An 18,080-nucleotide genomic window follows, 5' to 3' on the forward strand; every position below is an offset into this window, starting at 1 on the left:
TTTGGAGTGGGCAAATCTACTGTGTGGGCTGCTGTGATGCAAGTAGTCAACGCAATCAAAGATCTGCTGATATCAAGGGTAGTGACCCTGGGAAATGTGCAGGTCATTTGCTGCAATGGGATTCCCTAACTGTGGTGGGGCCATAGACGGAACCCATATCCCTATCTTGGCACTGGAGCACCAAGCCGGTGAGTACATAAACCGCAAGGGGTACTTTTCAATAGTGCTGCAAGCACTGGTGGATCACAAGGGACGTTTCACCGACATCAACGTGGGATGGCCGGGAAAGGTACATGACGCTCGCATCTTCAGGAACTCTGGTCTGTTTCAAAAGCTGCAGGAAGGGACTTTATTCCCAGACCAGAAAATAACTGTTGGGGATGTTGAAATGCCTATAGTTATCCTTGGGGACCCAGCCTACCCATTAATGCCATGGCTCATTAAGCTGTACACAGGCAGCCTGGACAGTAGTCAGGAGCTGTTCAATTACAGGCTGAGCAAGTGCAGAATGGTGGTAGAATGTGCATTTGGACGTTTAAAAGCGTGCTGGCGCAGTTTACTGACTCGCTTAGACCTCAGCAAAACCAATATTCCCACTGTTATTACTGCTTGCTGTGCGCTCCACAATATCTGTGAGAGTAAGGGGGAGATGATTATGGCGGGGTGGGAGGTGGAGGCAAATCACCTGACTGCTGGTTACACACAGCCAGACACCAGGGCGGTTAGAAGAGCACAGGAGGGTGCGGTGCACATCAGAGAAGCTTTGAAAACCAGTTTCATGACTGGCCAGGCTACGGTGTGAAAGTTCTGTTTGTTTCTCCTTGATGAAACCCCCCACCCCTTGGGTCACTCTACTTCCCTGTAAGCTAATCACCCTCCACTCCTCCCTTCGATCACTGCTTGCAGAGGCAATAAAGTCATTGTTGCTTCACATTCATGCATTCTTTATTCATTCATCACACAAATAGGGGGATAACTACCAAGGTAGCCCAGGAAGGGTGGTGGAGGAGAGAAGCACCAGGAGGGGTGGTGGAGGAGGGAAGGACAAGGCCACACAGCAGTTTAAAAATTTAAAACTTATTGAATGCCAGCCTTCTGTTGCTTGGGCAATCCTCTGGGGTGGAGTGTCTGGGTGGCCGGAGGCCCCCCCACCGCATTCTTGGGTGTCTGGGTGAGGAGGCTATGGAACTTGGGGAGGAGGGTGGTTGGTTACACAGGGGCTGTAGCGGCAGTCTGTGCTCCTGCTGCCTTTCCTGCATCTCAACCATACGCTGGAGCATATTAGTTTGATCCTCCAGCAGCCTCAGCATTGAATCCTGCCTCCTCTCATCACGCTGCCGCCACCTTTGAGCTTCAGCCCTCTCTTCAGCCCGCCACCTCTCCTCCTGGTCATTTTGTGCTTTCCTGCACTCTGACATTGTCTGCCTCCTTGTATTCGTCTGTGCTCTGTCAGTGTGGGAGGACAGCATGAGCTCAGAGAACATTTCGCCTTCTAATCTTCGCTAGCCTCTGGGAAGGAGAAGATCCTGTGATCCTTGAAACACATGCGCCTGGTGGAGAAAAAAAAGGGAAAGCGGTATTTAAAAAGACACATTTTATAGAACAATGGGTACACTCTTTCACGGTAAACCTTGCTGTTAACATTACATACATAGCACATGTGCTTTCGTTCCAAGGTCGCATTTTGCCTCCCCCCAGCGCGTGACTAGCCCCTCCCTACTCCCTGTGGCTAACAGCGGGGAACATTTCTGTTCAGCCACAGGCAAACAGCCCAGCAGGAACGGGCACCTCTGAATGTCCCCTTAAGAAAAGCACCCTATTTCAACCAGATGACCATGAATGATATCACTCTCCTGAGGATAACACAGAGAGATAAAGAACGGATGTTGTTTGAACGCCAGCAAACATACACTGCAATGCTTTGTTCTACAATGATTCCTGAGTACGTATTACTGGCCTGGAGTGGTAAAGTGTCCTACCATGGTGGATGGAATAAGGCTGCCCTCCCCAGAAACCTTTTGCAGAGGCTTTGGGAGTACATCCAGGAGAGCCGCGAATTCCAGGGCAACTTAATCATTAAACATGCTTGCTTTTAAACCATGTATAGTATTTTAAAAGGTACACTCACCAGAGGTCCCTTCTCTGCCTGGCGGGTCCGGGAGGCAGCCTTGGGTGGGTTTGGGGGGTACTGGCTCCAGGTCCAGGGTGAGAAACAGTTCCTGGCTGTCGGGAAAACCGGTTTCTCCGCTTGCTTGCTGTGAGCTATCTACAACCTCATCATCATCATCTTCCTCATCCCCAAAACCTGCTTCCGTGTTGCCTCCATCTCCATTGAAGGAGTCAAACAACACAGCTGGGGTAGTGGTGGCTGAACCCCCTAAAATAGGCACTAGTTTATGTTTTATGATTTTGTTTTGTATTGTAAACATTTGTTTCCATCATTCTCTCCTGTTTCTAGTGGAATATCTATTATTTCTTAAATAAACCTTCTCCTGTTTTATTATAAGTGCTGTGTGTTACCTAGCAGTGGTGGTTTAAGGTAAAACTGGTAAACTGAGGTACACAGGTCCTTTTGGGGGCAGAGGATCTTGGGCTTCTGTGAGAGGCCAGTGTCAGTGGCTGAATACCATAGGGGAACAATTAAAAGGGACTGAGGTGCACCTATTGTTAATCTTTGAAGTGAAGACAGGAAAGGCATAGCTCAAGGAGAGTGCCTGAGTGGCTGACAGATGGGTGGTGTTAGGGAGCTAACACCCAGCTACCTTGGGCAAGATTACCTCTCTCTAGAGGTAGAGGGTAACAAGGTGACTAACAGCCCTGAATACCGTGAGAACCATTACACCATATCCTCCAAATTTTAAAATACATTTTAAGGCCCAGTTCCTGTGCTGAGCTCTATGCAAGCAGACCCCTGCATGAACCTACATTGACTCCAACAAGGTTTTGTGCAAAAGCAGGGATCTGCCCATAAACAGCTCCTTGCAGGATCAGGACCCAAGTTGCTAATGGAGCTCACACCTTGTGACGTTATCTGATTAAAATATGACCATATAGATCATTGTTGCAACCACTGTTATATATTTGCAACAAATCTTGTACAAAATGTGGCATGTAAGATATCTATGAAAAGGTTATGATTTGCTGGTTACGATTATGCTATGTGTACGCATGTATCATTTTTGTATTTGAAGTTATGAGTATTGGATCTATACCTAGATTTCAAACGTTTGCTCCTGGGGTAACGCTCACAAAGTAGTTAGCCAGCACATCTTGGAGGGACTATTCAAATTGAGTGGCCCATCAAAAGAACATTTAACTGACAATGGACCATGGGAGATGCCTGTCTACACTTAATGGGATTTCTTGCTGTGACTAGGCGAAATGCATGGACATGTGACTTGCCTATGTGACTGCAAACTCCAACTTGTTACTGTAATTTTCCACAGTAAGAACAATGGGATTCCTGCCATATGGCAGAAGCTATAAAGGGCCCTGGAAACACCTCCATTTTTTCTCTTTCCTGCTCAAACCTCTGGAATATGAACTTATATCAATGGGAACATTCTAACCAATGGACTGAAGACCTTCCAATGATTTGGAAGCAGCCAGAGAGTTGACTTAAGCCAGCAGTTTATTCCATCACTGCTACATGCCTGAACCAAGAACTTTGCAATTACTGTATGTATTTGATTCCTTTAACCAATTTTAACTCTCACCTTTCTTTCTTTCTTTTTATGAATAAACCTTTAGATTTTAGATACTAAAGGATTGGCATCAGTATGATTTTTGGGTAAGATCTAGGTTATATATTGACCTGGGTGTGTGGCTGGTCCTTTGGGATCAGAAGAACCTTTTATTTGATGAGACTGGTTGTAAAGAACCATTCACCTTTAAACCCCGTATTTTCGGTGGTAATACAAGGACTGGGACGCCCAAGGAAACTGCTTTTGTGACTTCTTGTTAGCCAGTGTGGTGAAACAGAAGTTTACTCTTGTTGCTGGTTTGGTATATCCTATGGGGGATTACCCACCAGGCTTGGGGTTTTTCTGCCGTATTTCTCAGCAGTTCGTCCTGACTTTGGCATCCTCAGTTGTGACCCACTGAGGCACAGTTACAAACCTGTCATAAACATAAAGGGAAGGGTAAACACCTTTAAAATCCCTCCTGGCCAGAGGAGAAACCTTTTCACCTGTAAAGGGTTAAGAGGCTAGGATAACCTTGCTGGCACCTGACCAAAATGACCAATAAGGAGACAAGATACTTTCAAAGCTGGAGGGGGGAGAAACAAAGGTTCTCTCTGTCTGTGTGATCCTTTTGCCGGGAACAGAAAAGGAATGGAGTCTTAAAACTTAGTAAGTAACCTAGTTAGATATGCGTTAGATTCTGTTTTGTTTAAATGGCTGATAAAGTGAGTTGTGCTGAATGGAATGTATATTCCTGTTTTTGTGTCTTTTTGTAACTTAAGGTTTTGCCTAGAGGGATTCTCTATGTTTTGAATCTGATTACCCTGTAAGGTATTTACCATCCTGATTTTATAGAGGTGATTCTTTTACTTTTTCTTTCATTAAAATTCTTCTTTTAAGAACCTGATTGTTTTTTTCATTGTTCTTAAGATCCAAGGGTTTGGGTCTGTGTTCACCTATGCAAATTGGTGAGGATTTTTATCAAGCCTTCCCCAGGAAAGGGGGTGTAGGGTTTGGGAGGATTTTGCGGGGGGGAAAGACGTTTCCAAGCGGGCTCTTTCCCTGTTAGATGCTTGGTGGTGGCAGCAATAAAGTCCAAGGGAGAAAGGTAAAATAGTTTGTACCTTGGGGAACTTTTAATCTAAGCTGGTAAAAATAAGCTTAGGGGGTTATCATGCAGGTCCCCACATTTGTACCCTAGAGTTCAGAGTGGGGAAGGAACCTTGACAACACTTCTTGTGAGGAGTCAAGGAGGCTTTCTCCTCCCCTCCAGAATGTTTAATTATTCATTTGAGGATGGGCGGTGGGTGTTCGGGATCGGTCTAACTCTGACTTCAGTGGGAGCAATGGGAGTTTTATCATTGACTGCATTTGGAACAGAGTTAGGCCAATGCTGAGCACTTTTAAAAGTCCCACCCTTCATTTGAAATTGTCTGAAACATTTTGAAATAAACAATAAAAAGAAGTACATGAGCCTGTAGAGGGCACCGCTGTGGGCCCTGGGAATAGGTACATTTATTAATGTATACAGTAACAAACCTGTGGGGAAAACTGAATTTTTAAAATCAAATAAAGTCCAGTTTTATATTAAGCAACAAAACTGTTTTGGTGCTGTACAAAGACGGCCTTGCCCCACAGATTTTACAAAATAAAGCAGATTAGAGGATGTTCATTTATATTTTTTCCATGCTAGCATCTATTGACTTGGTATATGACAGCACTGGAAAGGAAAGAGTTTCTAGATTGCATGAAAGCATTATTACTTATTTAACATTGTCAGTTCTCAATATTATATGAAAAGAGGCCCCATCCCCAAGGAGCTTAGATACTATGGTGATGGACTTAGGATAGACGGAGCTTAGGAAGGCAGTCTGGATGAGAAAATATAAATTCACACTTTATTTTGTCCATTAGCATGCAATTGCTAAAATGAGTGCTGAAGTCAGATTTAATGCAACCATTTTGCATTTTGACAGCTGTAGAGCAACTGCCTAGAGAACAGATGCTCTTCGCTTTGCCAGATCTCTGGTCACAATCTGCTGTGGCTCCCCCAAATCAAGCCAAGGCATTTTTCACAAATCCAAATCTTCCTCCCCCCACCTTCTGCCCGTACCTGTCTCCTTCCCTAATTTGACAAGGAAGTTCTCAATCAAACAGCCCCACTTCAGCTCTCCAGTAAGCCCGAACTGCTGCATTTCGGGATTTGTAGTTCTCTCCCCTCCCCCGTGTACGCTCTGATCTGAGCAAAACCTGCAGCGCGCTTTCCCACCTCCCTGCGATATTGATCTCTGGGCCGGGCACTATGTGCGACCCTGAAGCGAGGCTCTTCCACCTGGGGCTGTATGGACCCCCGCCGGGGCACAGGTGGTGTGGGGGGACTACATTTCCCAGGCTGCCTCGGGCGCGGGCTTCCCCCTTGTTAGCGTGAGAGCTGCAGGTTGATCGTCTTGGTTGCAGATGAGCAGAGAGAAAACATTGGAGGGGGAGAGAGAGGGAGAAGGGGGGCTAGGAGAAGTGCCTTGGGCAGGCGAATTATGCATGCATTAGGCGAGCGCTGAGAGAATGGCTGTGGAAGGTAAGGGCTCCCCTTCCCCTGCCTTGTCCTTGTGCACGCTGCAGCGCCCGCTGCTTCTGCGGGGGACCCCTCCCCCTGGGCACTCACCTGAGCAGCCGAGGGGCTGGCCCAGGCTCCCAAAGGGGAACGGTAAGCGGGGCTTGGGCCACATGCCTCGGGCTGGCGAGTGCACCCGCTGGGGGCAGCAGATCCAGGTGCCTGAGAAGCGCCCACTCGCCTCTCTCGTACAGCCCACGACCCAGCTCTGCCAGCTCAACCTGCCCTCCTTATCCTGGCTGGGCTGGAGGGGGTCCCTCCCCTAGAGCTCCACCGCGTCTCTTTGCTGCTGTCACCCCCCCACCCCCTTTATTCTAGAGGAGCTGGTCGATTACATATCTGATTCATGCCCTCCTCTTCTGTTAGTGCTTGGCTAGGCCAGGGATGGGAATGCTAGCCCCTGAAGTTCACCCCAAGAAGTGCCAGTGTTTTGACTTCTGACATAAGTAGCTGTTTGTGTTTAATTACATTATGGCTGACTTTGAGTGTATAATCAGGTGGCCATGGGAACAAAGAATGGCTCTGAATTGTGTGTGGGTTTGTTTTGTTTCCAGATTAGTAGGGGGCTGCCTATTCCTCTTTGGCCATTATTACCTGGGCTTCCTTGAGGCTACCTGGGCTCTCTCTATTGCAACTGGTATTTTTTTCAGTTAAATAACTTCAAAACTGGTTCCCAAAGTTCCGATGTTACACACAGGAAAGGCAGCTGAGCAGCACATTCATATCGCACAAAATATCTGGGTTTGTATTTTAGCATGAATTGAGTATTCCATATCACCATTCCTATCTTGTCCGCCCATATTTTTTAAATGCAGAAGCAGATGCTATAATTTTCTCCTGTTACCTTAAATAGCTTCTAAATTTCTGAAGTGTAATATGGTGACACTGTATTATGCTTTCCAATCACAATATAGAAAGTGAATGTAAATCTGGGTTGTATTAGCGTGAGTTTCTAAGATATGGGTGCCAGAGTATGCTGTTGTATCCCACTCTGGCAAGTGGAGAAGAAAAAAATTCAAACATCATAGGCCAGGTTTTTACCAAAAAAAAAAAAAAAAAAGCCCAGCTCCTACAGAAACACCTAAATGAAGTGGCAGCTACTGCGTACTTGAGCACATCTGAAAATCTGGCCACTTTAGGTGGTTAAATAGAAGCCAGTCTCTTCTGAAAGACTGACTAAGTGTATGTGGCAGCACTCTTGTTTCACTTCCACTGAGTACTTCAAGGAGGTTTAGGTGAGAGAGAATTTGTGGTTAGGTACACTAGGAAAAATAAACTCTCTTTTTCTGCACTGTTCCTCTCAGAAATTCATGCTGGTTTGAGACGCAGTATATTCTAGTAGACAAAGCATGGGTCTAGGTATCAGGAATTCCTAAAGTCTAATCTCATCCTAGCCACTGCCTTTCTCTGCGGCCTTGGGTCAGTCATGAAGCCCCATGTTTTAAAAAGCATCCTTTAATTGTGGATGTCTCATTTATTGGGTTCCCAAGACAACGCTGAGCTTGATTTTTTTTTTTTTTTTTTCCAAAGGTGCTAAGTATCAGCCACTCCATTGACAGTCAAAGGGAGCTGCTGGTGATCTACATCACTGAAAATCAAGCCCTAGCTGTCTCAAACTGGACACCCAAAATCAGCTTTGAAAAATGTGGATCCAGGTCCTAATTTTCAGCTACTGCTTGAAGCTATGGTGGCTCGGCACCTCTGAAAATCAGGCCCTGGTTTTCTCTAGGCAGTCACCCAGTGCTAGTGGCTATTTCTGAAAACATGGTTATACGTATCTAAAGCTGGCCTCCCGAAATTAGTCATTTTGAGAATTTGTCCTTAAAACTCGTTATAGGCCAAATTAATTGCTTATCTAAGCAGATGCAACTCCATTATTTTTTTATTTGTAAACCATGATAAATGAAGAGTCTTGGTTTAATTACTGCTGCTTCTGTGGCAAAAAGGGTTAGCAGTGCAAACTGGGTGTGTGTGCTTGGTGGGTAAATAGATGAAACAGACTGCTATTTGGGAGTGTGCCAGTTCACGCACAAGCAGAAACCCCATTATGGGCATTCTATAAACCTTCTTTATTCACTTGATTAGACTTTTCTTATTCTGTCTCCTAAATCCATTCATGTCTTTAATAATTCTTGTCATTTCTGCAGTGCCTTCCATCTGAGGAGCTCAAAAAGCTTTACAAATATTAATGAGTTAATGCGTTGCTAAACCCCTGTGAGGTAGGGGAATATTATCTTCATTTTATATATGGGGAAACTAAAGCAAAAAGGTTAAGAGGTCTTCCCCCCGGTCACATGGGTAGTCTGTGACAGAAGTGGAAATTGAACCTGGATATCTTACCCACCAAGCGTCTCTTCCTCAACAGGTTCTATCTCACTGGGAGCTATTTGCATTTGCAGGGTAACTGAGGTGAGAGTGGAGTGGATGGAAGCCCCATCAGTATGCAGAAGCCCTCCCCCATTCTTAGGGGAGGATGATAATCCTGTTTCCTTTCCTCCAGCATCTTCTGGGGTCATGTCCCTCTCTCTTTCTTCCTGGGAGGGGAGAGAGAAATGGCATAGAGTGTTTCTCTTGTTCCTGAGGGGATCTGGGGCGTCTCTCCTCTTTATTTCCCCCTGGCTGGTGCAAAGAGCTTTTCCCATTGGGCATCCCTATGTTTTTCTCTTCCCATGTAGGCTCTGTTGGTTTCTCCAGCTCCTGAAATTGTCCTGTTTCCTTCTTGCTGTATCTCTCTCCAGTTGTGTCCCTGCTCTTCTGTATGTGTCCTCTTTTTGTCTTTCCCTCCGTTTGTGTTCCCTTCTCCTGTGAGACACTCTCCCTTTCTCTCTCTGTGACTGTGTGTGTGAGAGAGAGGAAGGATTGCTATTCCCACATACTAGCCAGGTAGGATGGCTACCTGTTTTTCAAAGTGTGTGTCTCTCTCTCTCTCGCTCAAGGGGGTGGGGGGGGGGGGAATGAACGGATGACAAGGCTTATGTTTTCTTCATGGGATAAAATCATACTTTTACACCGAGGCATAGGATTCTTCGTGTGATCAGTGCTTGAAATCATACTTATTATCTAATCAAATGTTTTAGTCTCTGCATATAGGGTATGTGTCATAGGCACCAAATAAGCAATGTCCCTTGCAACAAAAGGGCAGGTGCTCTGTAGCTGGAAGGAGGTTTTGGAGCCATGTGTCATTCCTACTTCCTGCAGGAAGGCAAGAGAATACTCATCCCTCACTGCTCCACTCTTAGCCTGTGCATCCCTACCCCGGAAAGAAATAGGAAATTAGTCAGCCGCAGACCTCCTGCCTGGTTTATCTAGTATCCACTACTGGAGGGAAGCCATTCTTTTTTCTTTCATACCTTAAGGCCAGGGGTCCACCTGCCTAGCTCTCCTTGCAGGATCAGGGCCTTGCTCAGTCAAGTGTCCAGGAATTTAGCTGGTACAGCAAATACCCAGCACTGGATTAAAAAACCTGGGACTTTTTCCTCCGTGTTGGGGTAGTTGGGCGGGGGTGGCATTGCAATCACAAAAGGTGAGATTTGGTGTAGCTCAATATCCTTTTTGTGTTAGAAAATAAACACCTGAATGAGTAGGGGGAGGGAGAAAACTGGCACAACATAGGGCTTAGTTTTAGATCATTATAGTTATCCCAAGAGGTAATATGTGGAATGGCTGGATTAGTGAGTTGCATGGTGTCTGTATTTCCTGTTTCACCAGAGAATTGCTTGGGGTGGGGAAAATCCATTTGCAGGCCTTAAAGTGAGCCCATGTAGATGGGAGGACTGCCAAGGTAGGTCTATTTTTAGATCTAACAGTTTTGACAATGCTCCTTTCAGTGTTTGCTTCCCCACAGTAAGAATGAAAGAAGTAGGTCAGAGCTCGTAGAAAAAGCCTTTGGATCTTTGTTACAATGGTTCAAAAAATATTTTTCTTTTAGCTCTTGTGCAGTGGGGAAGGCAGGGGGAGGGGGACTCCAGTACATATTTATTGCTCGTGAAAATGAGTGACTGACTGACAGAACTGGCTAGATAACACCGGCATACTGCACACAAGCAGCCCCTATGGCTCTGACCTGCAGCACCCTACCCTACCTATTCCTGAGCAAAAATGCTGCTAATTATATTGTATGGTAGTTTTATGACGCATGCTATGGTCTGACTTCTGTCAGTTTGGTTTTAAGCCTGGGTGTAGTATGAATAATGCATTGGCTGCTGAACTCCTGACAGTTGACTAAGACTAGGAGCCCAGTTCTTTGTTGCCCTAGGGTCCTCCTAAAATGCTGTGGCAGCGTAGGATAACTTTAAAGGCAGTGGATCTGCACCCTGGGGAATACTGTCACTAAAAGGACTTGCATAGACCTGGTAGGCTCACCCTTGTAAACCCAAGGTAGAAGGCGTTTTGGGGTGTTCTGTGAGCAGGGCTTGGGTTGGAACACTGCTACATTCTAGTTGTGATCAGCCCACAGCCCCTAGGGGGCACAGGTGGTTCAAGTGTAAGTTAGAGCAGTCCTTAGGCTATTCTAACTTATCCAGGGGCCAAACCACTTTCCTTTCCTCCTCCCTGACACTCCCTGCTCCTGCACTCACTGAGTACACCTTGGCCATGATAGACAATCAGGCCCTAGGTCTCATTGCTGATTCTTTCAGATCAGCCATCTGCTCTTGACCATGAGGTGTAAAACAGGTAAATCGAATTTTTTCTTGAGAATCTTACTCCTTTCCTCTGAGAGATCCCAGAGTATTGGGCAGTTGCTTTTCTGCCCCAGGCACACTTATGCAGTTTTCCATAGGGCTCCATTCTTTCACCCCTCCTGTTTAACTTGTGTATGAAGCCTTCAAGATTCCCACCATTGTGTGCCACAGACAGTAGCTATGGTGGGAAACTGAGAAAAATGCTAGTGTATATAAGGCCTTGGAGAGTTATTGAGGAAATATAGGTGGCATAGTCTAGTGGATAGGACCTTAAACTGTGAGTTAGAACACTGGGGTTATATTCCTGGCTGGGGGCGGCCAGTTTGTGTAGTTTTTGGTGGTGCCCAGAATGGGTCCAAATCCCGCCATCTCCCCCCCCCCGGCCCCGCCATGTAAGCCGATATCCATTTTTAAAAATAATGTAAAAATGGACTGGAAACAGTAAGCGTTTAACAGTTTCCCTGTAGTACACAATATCACTATCGTAAGAAAAAATTATTTAACTAAGATTATCAACTTTATTAATACTCTTTTGAATATAGAAGCAACCAAGCACTCTTGGGTCAATAGCCCTCAAAAGCAAATACTTTCTCAAATTAAAACAAAATATAGCCCCTTCTTTTGCGATGCTCTTCAGGAGGCAGTAAACCCTCTTTGTCGTTGTTTGGTGGGGGATGGAGCTGCCTCTTGCCCAGTGTGTGGCAGGAGTGGTGACTGCGGGCGGGGGCGGAGTGGGGGAGGGTGTCACGACATTCACCCAAGCCTCAGCTGCTCAGGTCCAGGAAGCCTCCTCGCCTCCCCTGTGGTGAGTGCTGGGGCGGGGGGGGGCTGCTATTACATGTGCACCTCCTCCCCTGCTGCTCCCCCTCACTGTAGCCTCACAGGGGGTGGGGAATGGGGCTGCCCCTTGCCAAGCGTGGGGCAGGAGTGGTGACTGCGGGCTGGTGACTGTGTAGGGGGCGGGGGGAACAGGGTGTCACGAGTCCGACACTCACCCAAGCCCCAGCTGCTCAGGTTCAGACTCCAGGAAGCCCCCTCAGAGATGTCTCCTGGTGGGTGCCAGAGGGGGTGGAGGGACTGTTGTTGTAGCTGGCAGCAGCCAGCGAGGGAGTGCAACCTGGAGTGGCAGGGCAGCCGCCCGCTGCCCAGGGCAGGCAGGGATGCTTGGGGGAGGCATGCGAGGGCAGCAGGCGGGGCAAGGGGATGCTCCAGGGGAGCCATGTGGTGGCGGCAGGCGGGGCTGGGGCAGAGACCCGGCCCCAAACATTCGTGGAGCTGGGCCCTGGGCCCTGAATATTGCTGGAGCCCAGGCACCACAGGCCCATATAACTCGCCGCCCCGCGGCTGACTCTGCCACTAACCTGTTGTACCTGTTCCCAACCCCCTGTCCGTGTGTCTGGGAGGTGTTTAGATTGTGGGCTTTTTGAGGCAGGGATTCTGAGTCCGTCCATCTCCTGTGAACAAGAGCCATGAGTTGAGAGCTAGTACAAAGCATCTCTTACTTACATTAGTGGGCACATATTCATGCAAACAGTAGAATTGACTTCAGCTGGATACTTGTGTGAGTAAGTACTTATCCATGAGACTTCAGGGTTCTACAGCCTAGCCCTCGATTATTTGCTAATGGTATGCAGAGAAGAGGCATAGTTATTAAAGGTGCCAAAAGTAGCAGATAGGGGAAGGTGACCAAACTATGGTCTTGGTTACTATTGTTCATTTCCAGAATAACTCCATTCATTTATTTAACCAGAATTATTCTGGATTTGTGTGAGGGCAACTGGGAGCAGAATTTGGCCAAGGACCACCAAGTAGGAAAGACAAAGTATTTCAGAGAGCTGAATGCTGAATTTTGTAGGCTACTGTAATGGTGCTTTGGGGTTGGCAGATGCCATATAACCATCTGCTGCTTTGGCTAGATTTCCGGAGGTGGTAGTAACTGTCGTACTTATAATTTATTTACGTGGAGCTTTACATTTTCAAAGTGCTGTACAAACAGTAACTGGTGAAATACCACAACATCCCTGTCAGGTTATGTAAATAAATCGTTGTCTACATTTTACAAACGGGGATACTGAGAGAGAGAAAAGCTGTGATTTGTCCAAGACCCCAGAGCACATCTGGAGCCAAGATCAGTTCTCACCAGTTCCTGTGCTCATTCAGCCCATTAGAGCTGAACTACCAGAGGTGAAAGGATATTGTAGATAGCACTGAAACTTAGTGCAGTAAACCCTGGAGCACAGCTATAGTAAGGCCAGAAAGTAGGGGTCGGAGTGGAAGAGTAACTTCAATAAGCAGCGTATTCTCCATGCAGCATGAACTAATACTGGCGTAGCACAGAAAAATTAATTAATGCTGCTCTAAACAGCATTACTCCTACATGCTCTGTGACTCCCCTAGAAGGAGTCAGATAGAGCAGTTAGTAGGTGCTGGGATTTAACATGGGCAGGAGCAAGCTGTGTTAGTCCTGCCCATGAGAACCAAAACGTACGCACGAGGAGATACCAATCATGCATCTGGTCAAGAACAGGGGCTGGGGACAGTATTTTGGGTGGATCTCGGGCTTTCTGAATGTTTGTTTATAGAGTTTTGGCTCCTGCCAGCTTGGTATCCTCGCTGGCCCTGCAGTTTAGTAACTGCCTTTTTAATCCCATGAGGTTCTGCTGCTAATTTGTGTGTGTGTGTGAATGCTGGGAGGGAAGATAGAGGCCATAAAATTACTCTGTGTGTATTAATAGTCAAGTTACTGCAAAAGCAAGAAATAGACCCTTTTACTAATTAGTGCTCTTTACAATTCTTCATTCTTCATTTTTTTGGAATTTGTGTAAATGACAGCTTTCTTCTGTATTTTTCTCTAGGAAAGTAATGATACACTTTCAACGAGCAGTGTATTTCTACAAGAGTGGGCTGGGTATCTGAGACAGTAGAATTCAGTGGTATGAGTAAGCAGTAGGAGGTGAGGAATTATATTGTAGGAAGGAAAAAAGGAATTTTCAGTCTCCATAGGGAACGGATGGGCTCAAAGAGTGAGAGGTCTGGTAGGAAGAAGCATGTTGTAATAAAATGACGAAAAGTAAGGCTGAAAAACAAAGTCAATTACGAGATTACAAAATAAGTTAAATAGGCTCATGAGAGTTTATAAATATTTTCCATCTTCCTTTGTGTTCATAGCAAATTTAAATGGGGATAAAGCATGGATTCACAGCTGAATCAAAGTCCAATGTATTCCATACACTTACTGGATATATACTTTTATAAACCATATAAGGAAAATGCAAATTTGTGTTCAGTGTATTGAATTCCTTACTGTGACATTTATAACTGTAATAAAAAAGACTTTTCCAAATGTCTGTCAGTCTTCAGGTTTTGTGCGCTAGATAGTCTTTCTTATCTTCAGAAAATATTTCTGTTACGGTTGCTATTTACAGAATTGAATGATGGCCTTATTAGGGATCCTTAGAAATATAATTTGTGGTGGAATGTGAATGGCTAATTTCTTAAAGCAGGCTTCTCTAGAAAGATTTTTGTTTTGTAAACTGAGATAACAAAATGCAGTAGAACCCTCTTTAATCTGCACTTCGCTAAACTACACATTTCATAATTCACACCAGAAAACAGGAGTATCTGCCCACTTCTCAGCAAATACTTAATAGAATGGTGTCATAAGGCTTCTTGCTAACAAAGGGTGAATTATTTTTACAAAATAAAGTACCAAACATTTACTGGCACATTGCAGAATGTGATCTATAGTTCAAAATTATACTGCAGTTGCTAAAATTAATTAGCAAAGTACGTTTTGTGATGCACAACCCCTGCTCCTTTTTAATGTATGTTCACCTTGCTTGATTGTGCAATAAGCTAACTGCAGGTAGACCTGCCTCTGTGCACAGCTCATGGCAGGATCAGAGCCTTACTTACAAATTCACAAGATTCAGTCATTTGCAATGAGTCTCCCAGTCATTAGCATGACATTAGAGAGCTACTAATGCTGACAAATATTAAAATATAATTATGAATCCTAGATGGAATTGGCAAATAACTCTTCAAAATAATTTGACTTGCATGCTAGTGGTCTTAACTTTCATGATTTAAATGCTTCTCTCTTTACGCAAGAAGGAGTTTGCATTTCTAAGGTCACAAGATTATAAAATATAGTAATAAAATACAGCATATTGCGGGAGGAGGGGCACGGAATCTGGATGGCACAAGGAATGGTAATGGATTATCATCTTTTATTCTAGATCATTAGTTAAATTCATCTCAGGTGTGGTTGGAAAGTGACTACTTAGTGACCTATGTAAAATGAGCTAGTGGCCTCCAACTAATTTCCAGGTATCTGTGTTGCATTAGTAAAATTCTTGAATGAGTAAAATTAAGCTTGTGCATAAATGACTGCAAGATGAGGGCCTGAAATGTTAATTCGGCCTCTGTCCTTCATATATCTGATTTCAAACTGAGCAGGTGTATATTAGATACTTTCCTATAGAACAGAAACCTAAGGGATTTTTTCCATGGCAAAGTAGACCTCTTGTATGGCCATCAGTGGTATTAGAAAGAGGACAGATGATTGGATTGGTTTGACTGCTAAAGAATGAAATTGCCAATTTATCATTATTAGTAATAGTTTCAGCAATATCTGTGCTGCTATATTTTCCACTACGAACTCATGTGTAATTGTTTGACACTATTGTATCGATGGGCTAGTTTACAGTGATTAATAGTAACAAATGTCTAGACACAGATGTTATTTAATAAAGTAATACCAAACTTTAGCCTTAGAAACTTTCTGTTATTATAAACCTACATATAATCTGCATTGAGGTACAAGAAAAAAGATGATTGATATGGAGCCTGATTGACCAACTGCGTGGATTCTACTGACTTTATTGGCCACTGGATTTGTAGATTCATGGAAACGGGATTAGACAAAGTTTGATGCTGCTACCTTTGCATATTACTAGTATTCCAATCATACTTGTTATTCGTCAGCATAGGCAGCATTTCGATTCAGGCTGATCTGTCTATGCCATGGGCTAGACCCTGAGCTGGTGTAATTTGGCCAGGTTTGTGGAGCTGTGCTGATCTACCCCAGTTGGGGCTCAGGCTCCAGAAGCTGATTTATTCATGTAGTTATAACAATTAGAGGCCAAACAGCCCACTGAAAACTAGAAACAGACTGACTCATTCGAGTCAGAGGGCTTGTCTTCACTGCTGACCAAATCAGCAGCATCAATTTAGTGGGTCTGGTGAAGACGAGGTAAGTTGATGGCAGAGCGCTCTTCTGTCGACATCAGTACTCCATCTCCCCCAGAGGAGGAAGGTATGTCAGCGGGAGAGTGTATGTAAATTGAGCTAAGCTAGGTAGTTACATAACCTAGTACTTAAGTTATATAACTTAACTAGCCTACCTTAGATCAAGTTACCTCATTAGTGTAGACCAGGCGTGACCGCTTGACAAGTACACACATTGGTTACCTTGACTGGTCTTCCGCTCGGAAAGTTCGCTCCTGTAGCTCTAGCCCCAGAGTCAGTTCCTATACAAAGAGCGGCATATTAACTTCTGAAGAGCCGCAGGTGGCTCTGGAGCCACAGGTTGGCCACCCCTGCTTTAAATCTTGTTGCATTGGTAGAGATGTGGCAAATACTCAGGTCAGACTCAATCTGTAGAATAATCCAGATTCTTGGAGGAAATCCAGAATTTCTCAGGTAGTGGCTTCTGGAAATGTGGGAATCTACTATTGTGTGTGGCCTTTCACAGGTATCTTCCCCCCTAGTTTGGTTGATCTGTCTGGACGCCCATCTAAATCAGATGATATGAGACTGCTTTTTTCAGTCGCTAGGGTCGGAATGAGCAAGGAAAGTGAAACACTGTCTGCCAGTGTCTTAATGAATTCTAGGGCTGCTAAAACTGACTGAGAGTTCTTGTCAGGCAGACATCCCTTGAGGGAATGCTGTCTGGCTACTTTATATTAGCTATGAAGAAATAGGTTGAAACCAAGCACCTGTAAACTTACAAATGCTTCATGGAAAGAGTTAATAAGGAGTTTTGAGCCATCCATAAACAAAGAGCCGGATAGGCAGAGATCGATAGAAGAGCCTAGATGAGGCTTTAAAAGGTTGATAAGATTTTGGCAAGATCTTTATTGCCTTGGGGAAATGTTGAATACCTGCTGAATTTTCAGTTGATGTACATGTGGGTTGCAGGTGACTAATAAGATTGTGGAACCTTTCTGGCTCTCCACCCACTGTGGCTTTGGTTTGTTAACCTTTTCGACACTCAGCAAAGCTGGTCTCCCCTCTTCTTTCCAACCTTTATGGGATTTTGTGGAGGGGACAGCATGTAGGTCGTATGGGGTTATTTCCTGGCATGCGTCAGCTACATTTTTGGGGATGCCTCCAATTTATGAGTATGGAAGATCTTGCAAGGGATTTAAATAGTTTAATTTTTTTTTAAATTCATGGGGAATTTTAAGTTTTCTGATGGACACTTAAAGGTTAGGACAGGCTCTCCTGGTATTCATTTTTCAAATCTAAATAACAAAAGCAAGCAGATTAGACTGCGATACACACAGAGCAGAACAGATGAGTAAGAAGGTGCTATTTTTACTCAATCGCTTTGCTGAGTAGAGCTATTATTATTGCCAAAGCACTCACCGAATATGCTTTCATGTTGTTTAACTGATCTATTTACCTTTTTAAGCATCAGGCAGTATTTCCACTACAATTAGTAAAATTATGAAATATTTCTTGCCCACTATGAAAAAAGGCATAATGCATTGTAGTAGAAAGCGAATGTAGATTTGAATTCAGATTTAGGCCCTGACCTTGCAAGCTGTGTGGACAAGATCCTACATCCCCATGGAACTTTAGACTTAGTGGAGATTTCTGTGATCACAGAAGCCTGCCCATATGGATCAGATTGCAGGACAACTAGCTTATACAAATTGAGCAATGAATCGAAAAGAAAAGAAATGGTTTCTGGCTCATATGGTTGTGAAGGAAAGCTTGAAAAATGCTGAACAATCCTTACAGGCAAATAAAAAGAACTCCCTTATTATTTCTAAAAATCGTGATTTTAATATTTTGGGGGGACTTGACTCAAGATTT

At 44.6% G+C, this 18,080-nt stretch overlaps 1 protein-coding gene across 7 annotated transcripts in view; it reads left to right on the plus strand.

Annotated features, from left to right (window-relative positions):
* Positions 1 to 5,965: 5,965 nt before the first annotated feature.
* Positions 5,966 to 18,080, plus strand: part of SAMD12 (sterile alpha motif domain containing 12) — a 228,781-nt gene continuing 216,666 nt past the window's right edge. The window contains exon 1 of one of the 7 annotated variants that reach the window (XM_043539156.1): positions 5,966 to 6,258. In XM_043539156.1, coding sequence (XP_043395091.1) covers positions 6,246 to 6,258 — 13 coding nt within the window. In that variant the 5' untranslated portion in view covers positions 5,966 to 6,245. The remainder of the gene's footprint in view (positions 6,259 to 18,080) is intronic. The other 6 variants (XM_043539158.1, XM_043539157.1, XM_043539159.1 and 3 more) reach the window with 6 other exon arrangements.

This window comes from Chelonia mydas, chromosome 2 (genome assembly GCF_015237465.2).
Source record: "Chelonia mydas isolate rCheMyd1 chromosome 2, rCheMyd1.pri.v2, whole genome shotgun sequence".
Lineage (NCBI taxonomy): Eukaryota > Metazoa > Chordata > Testudines > Cheloniidae > Chelonia > Chelonia mydas.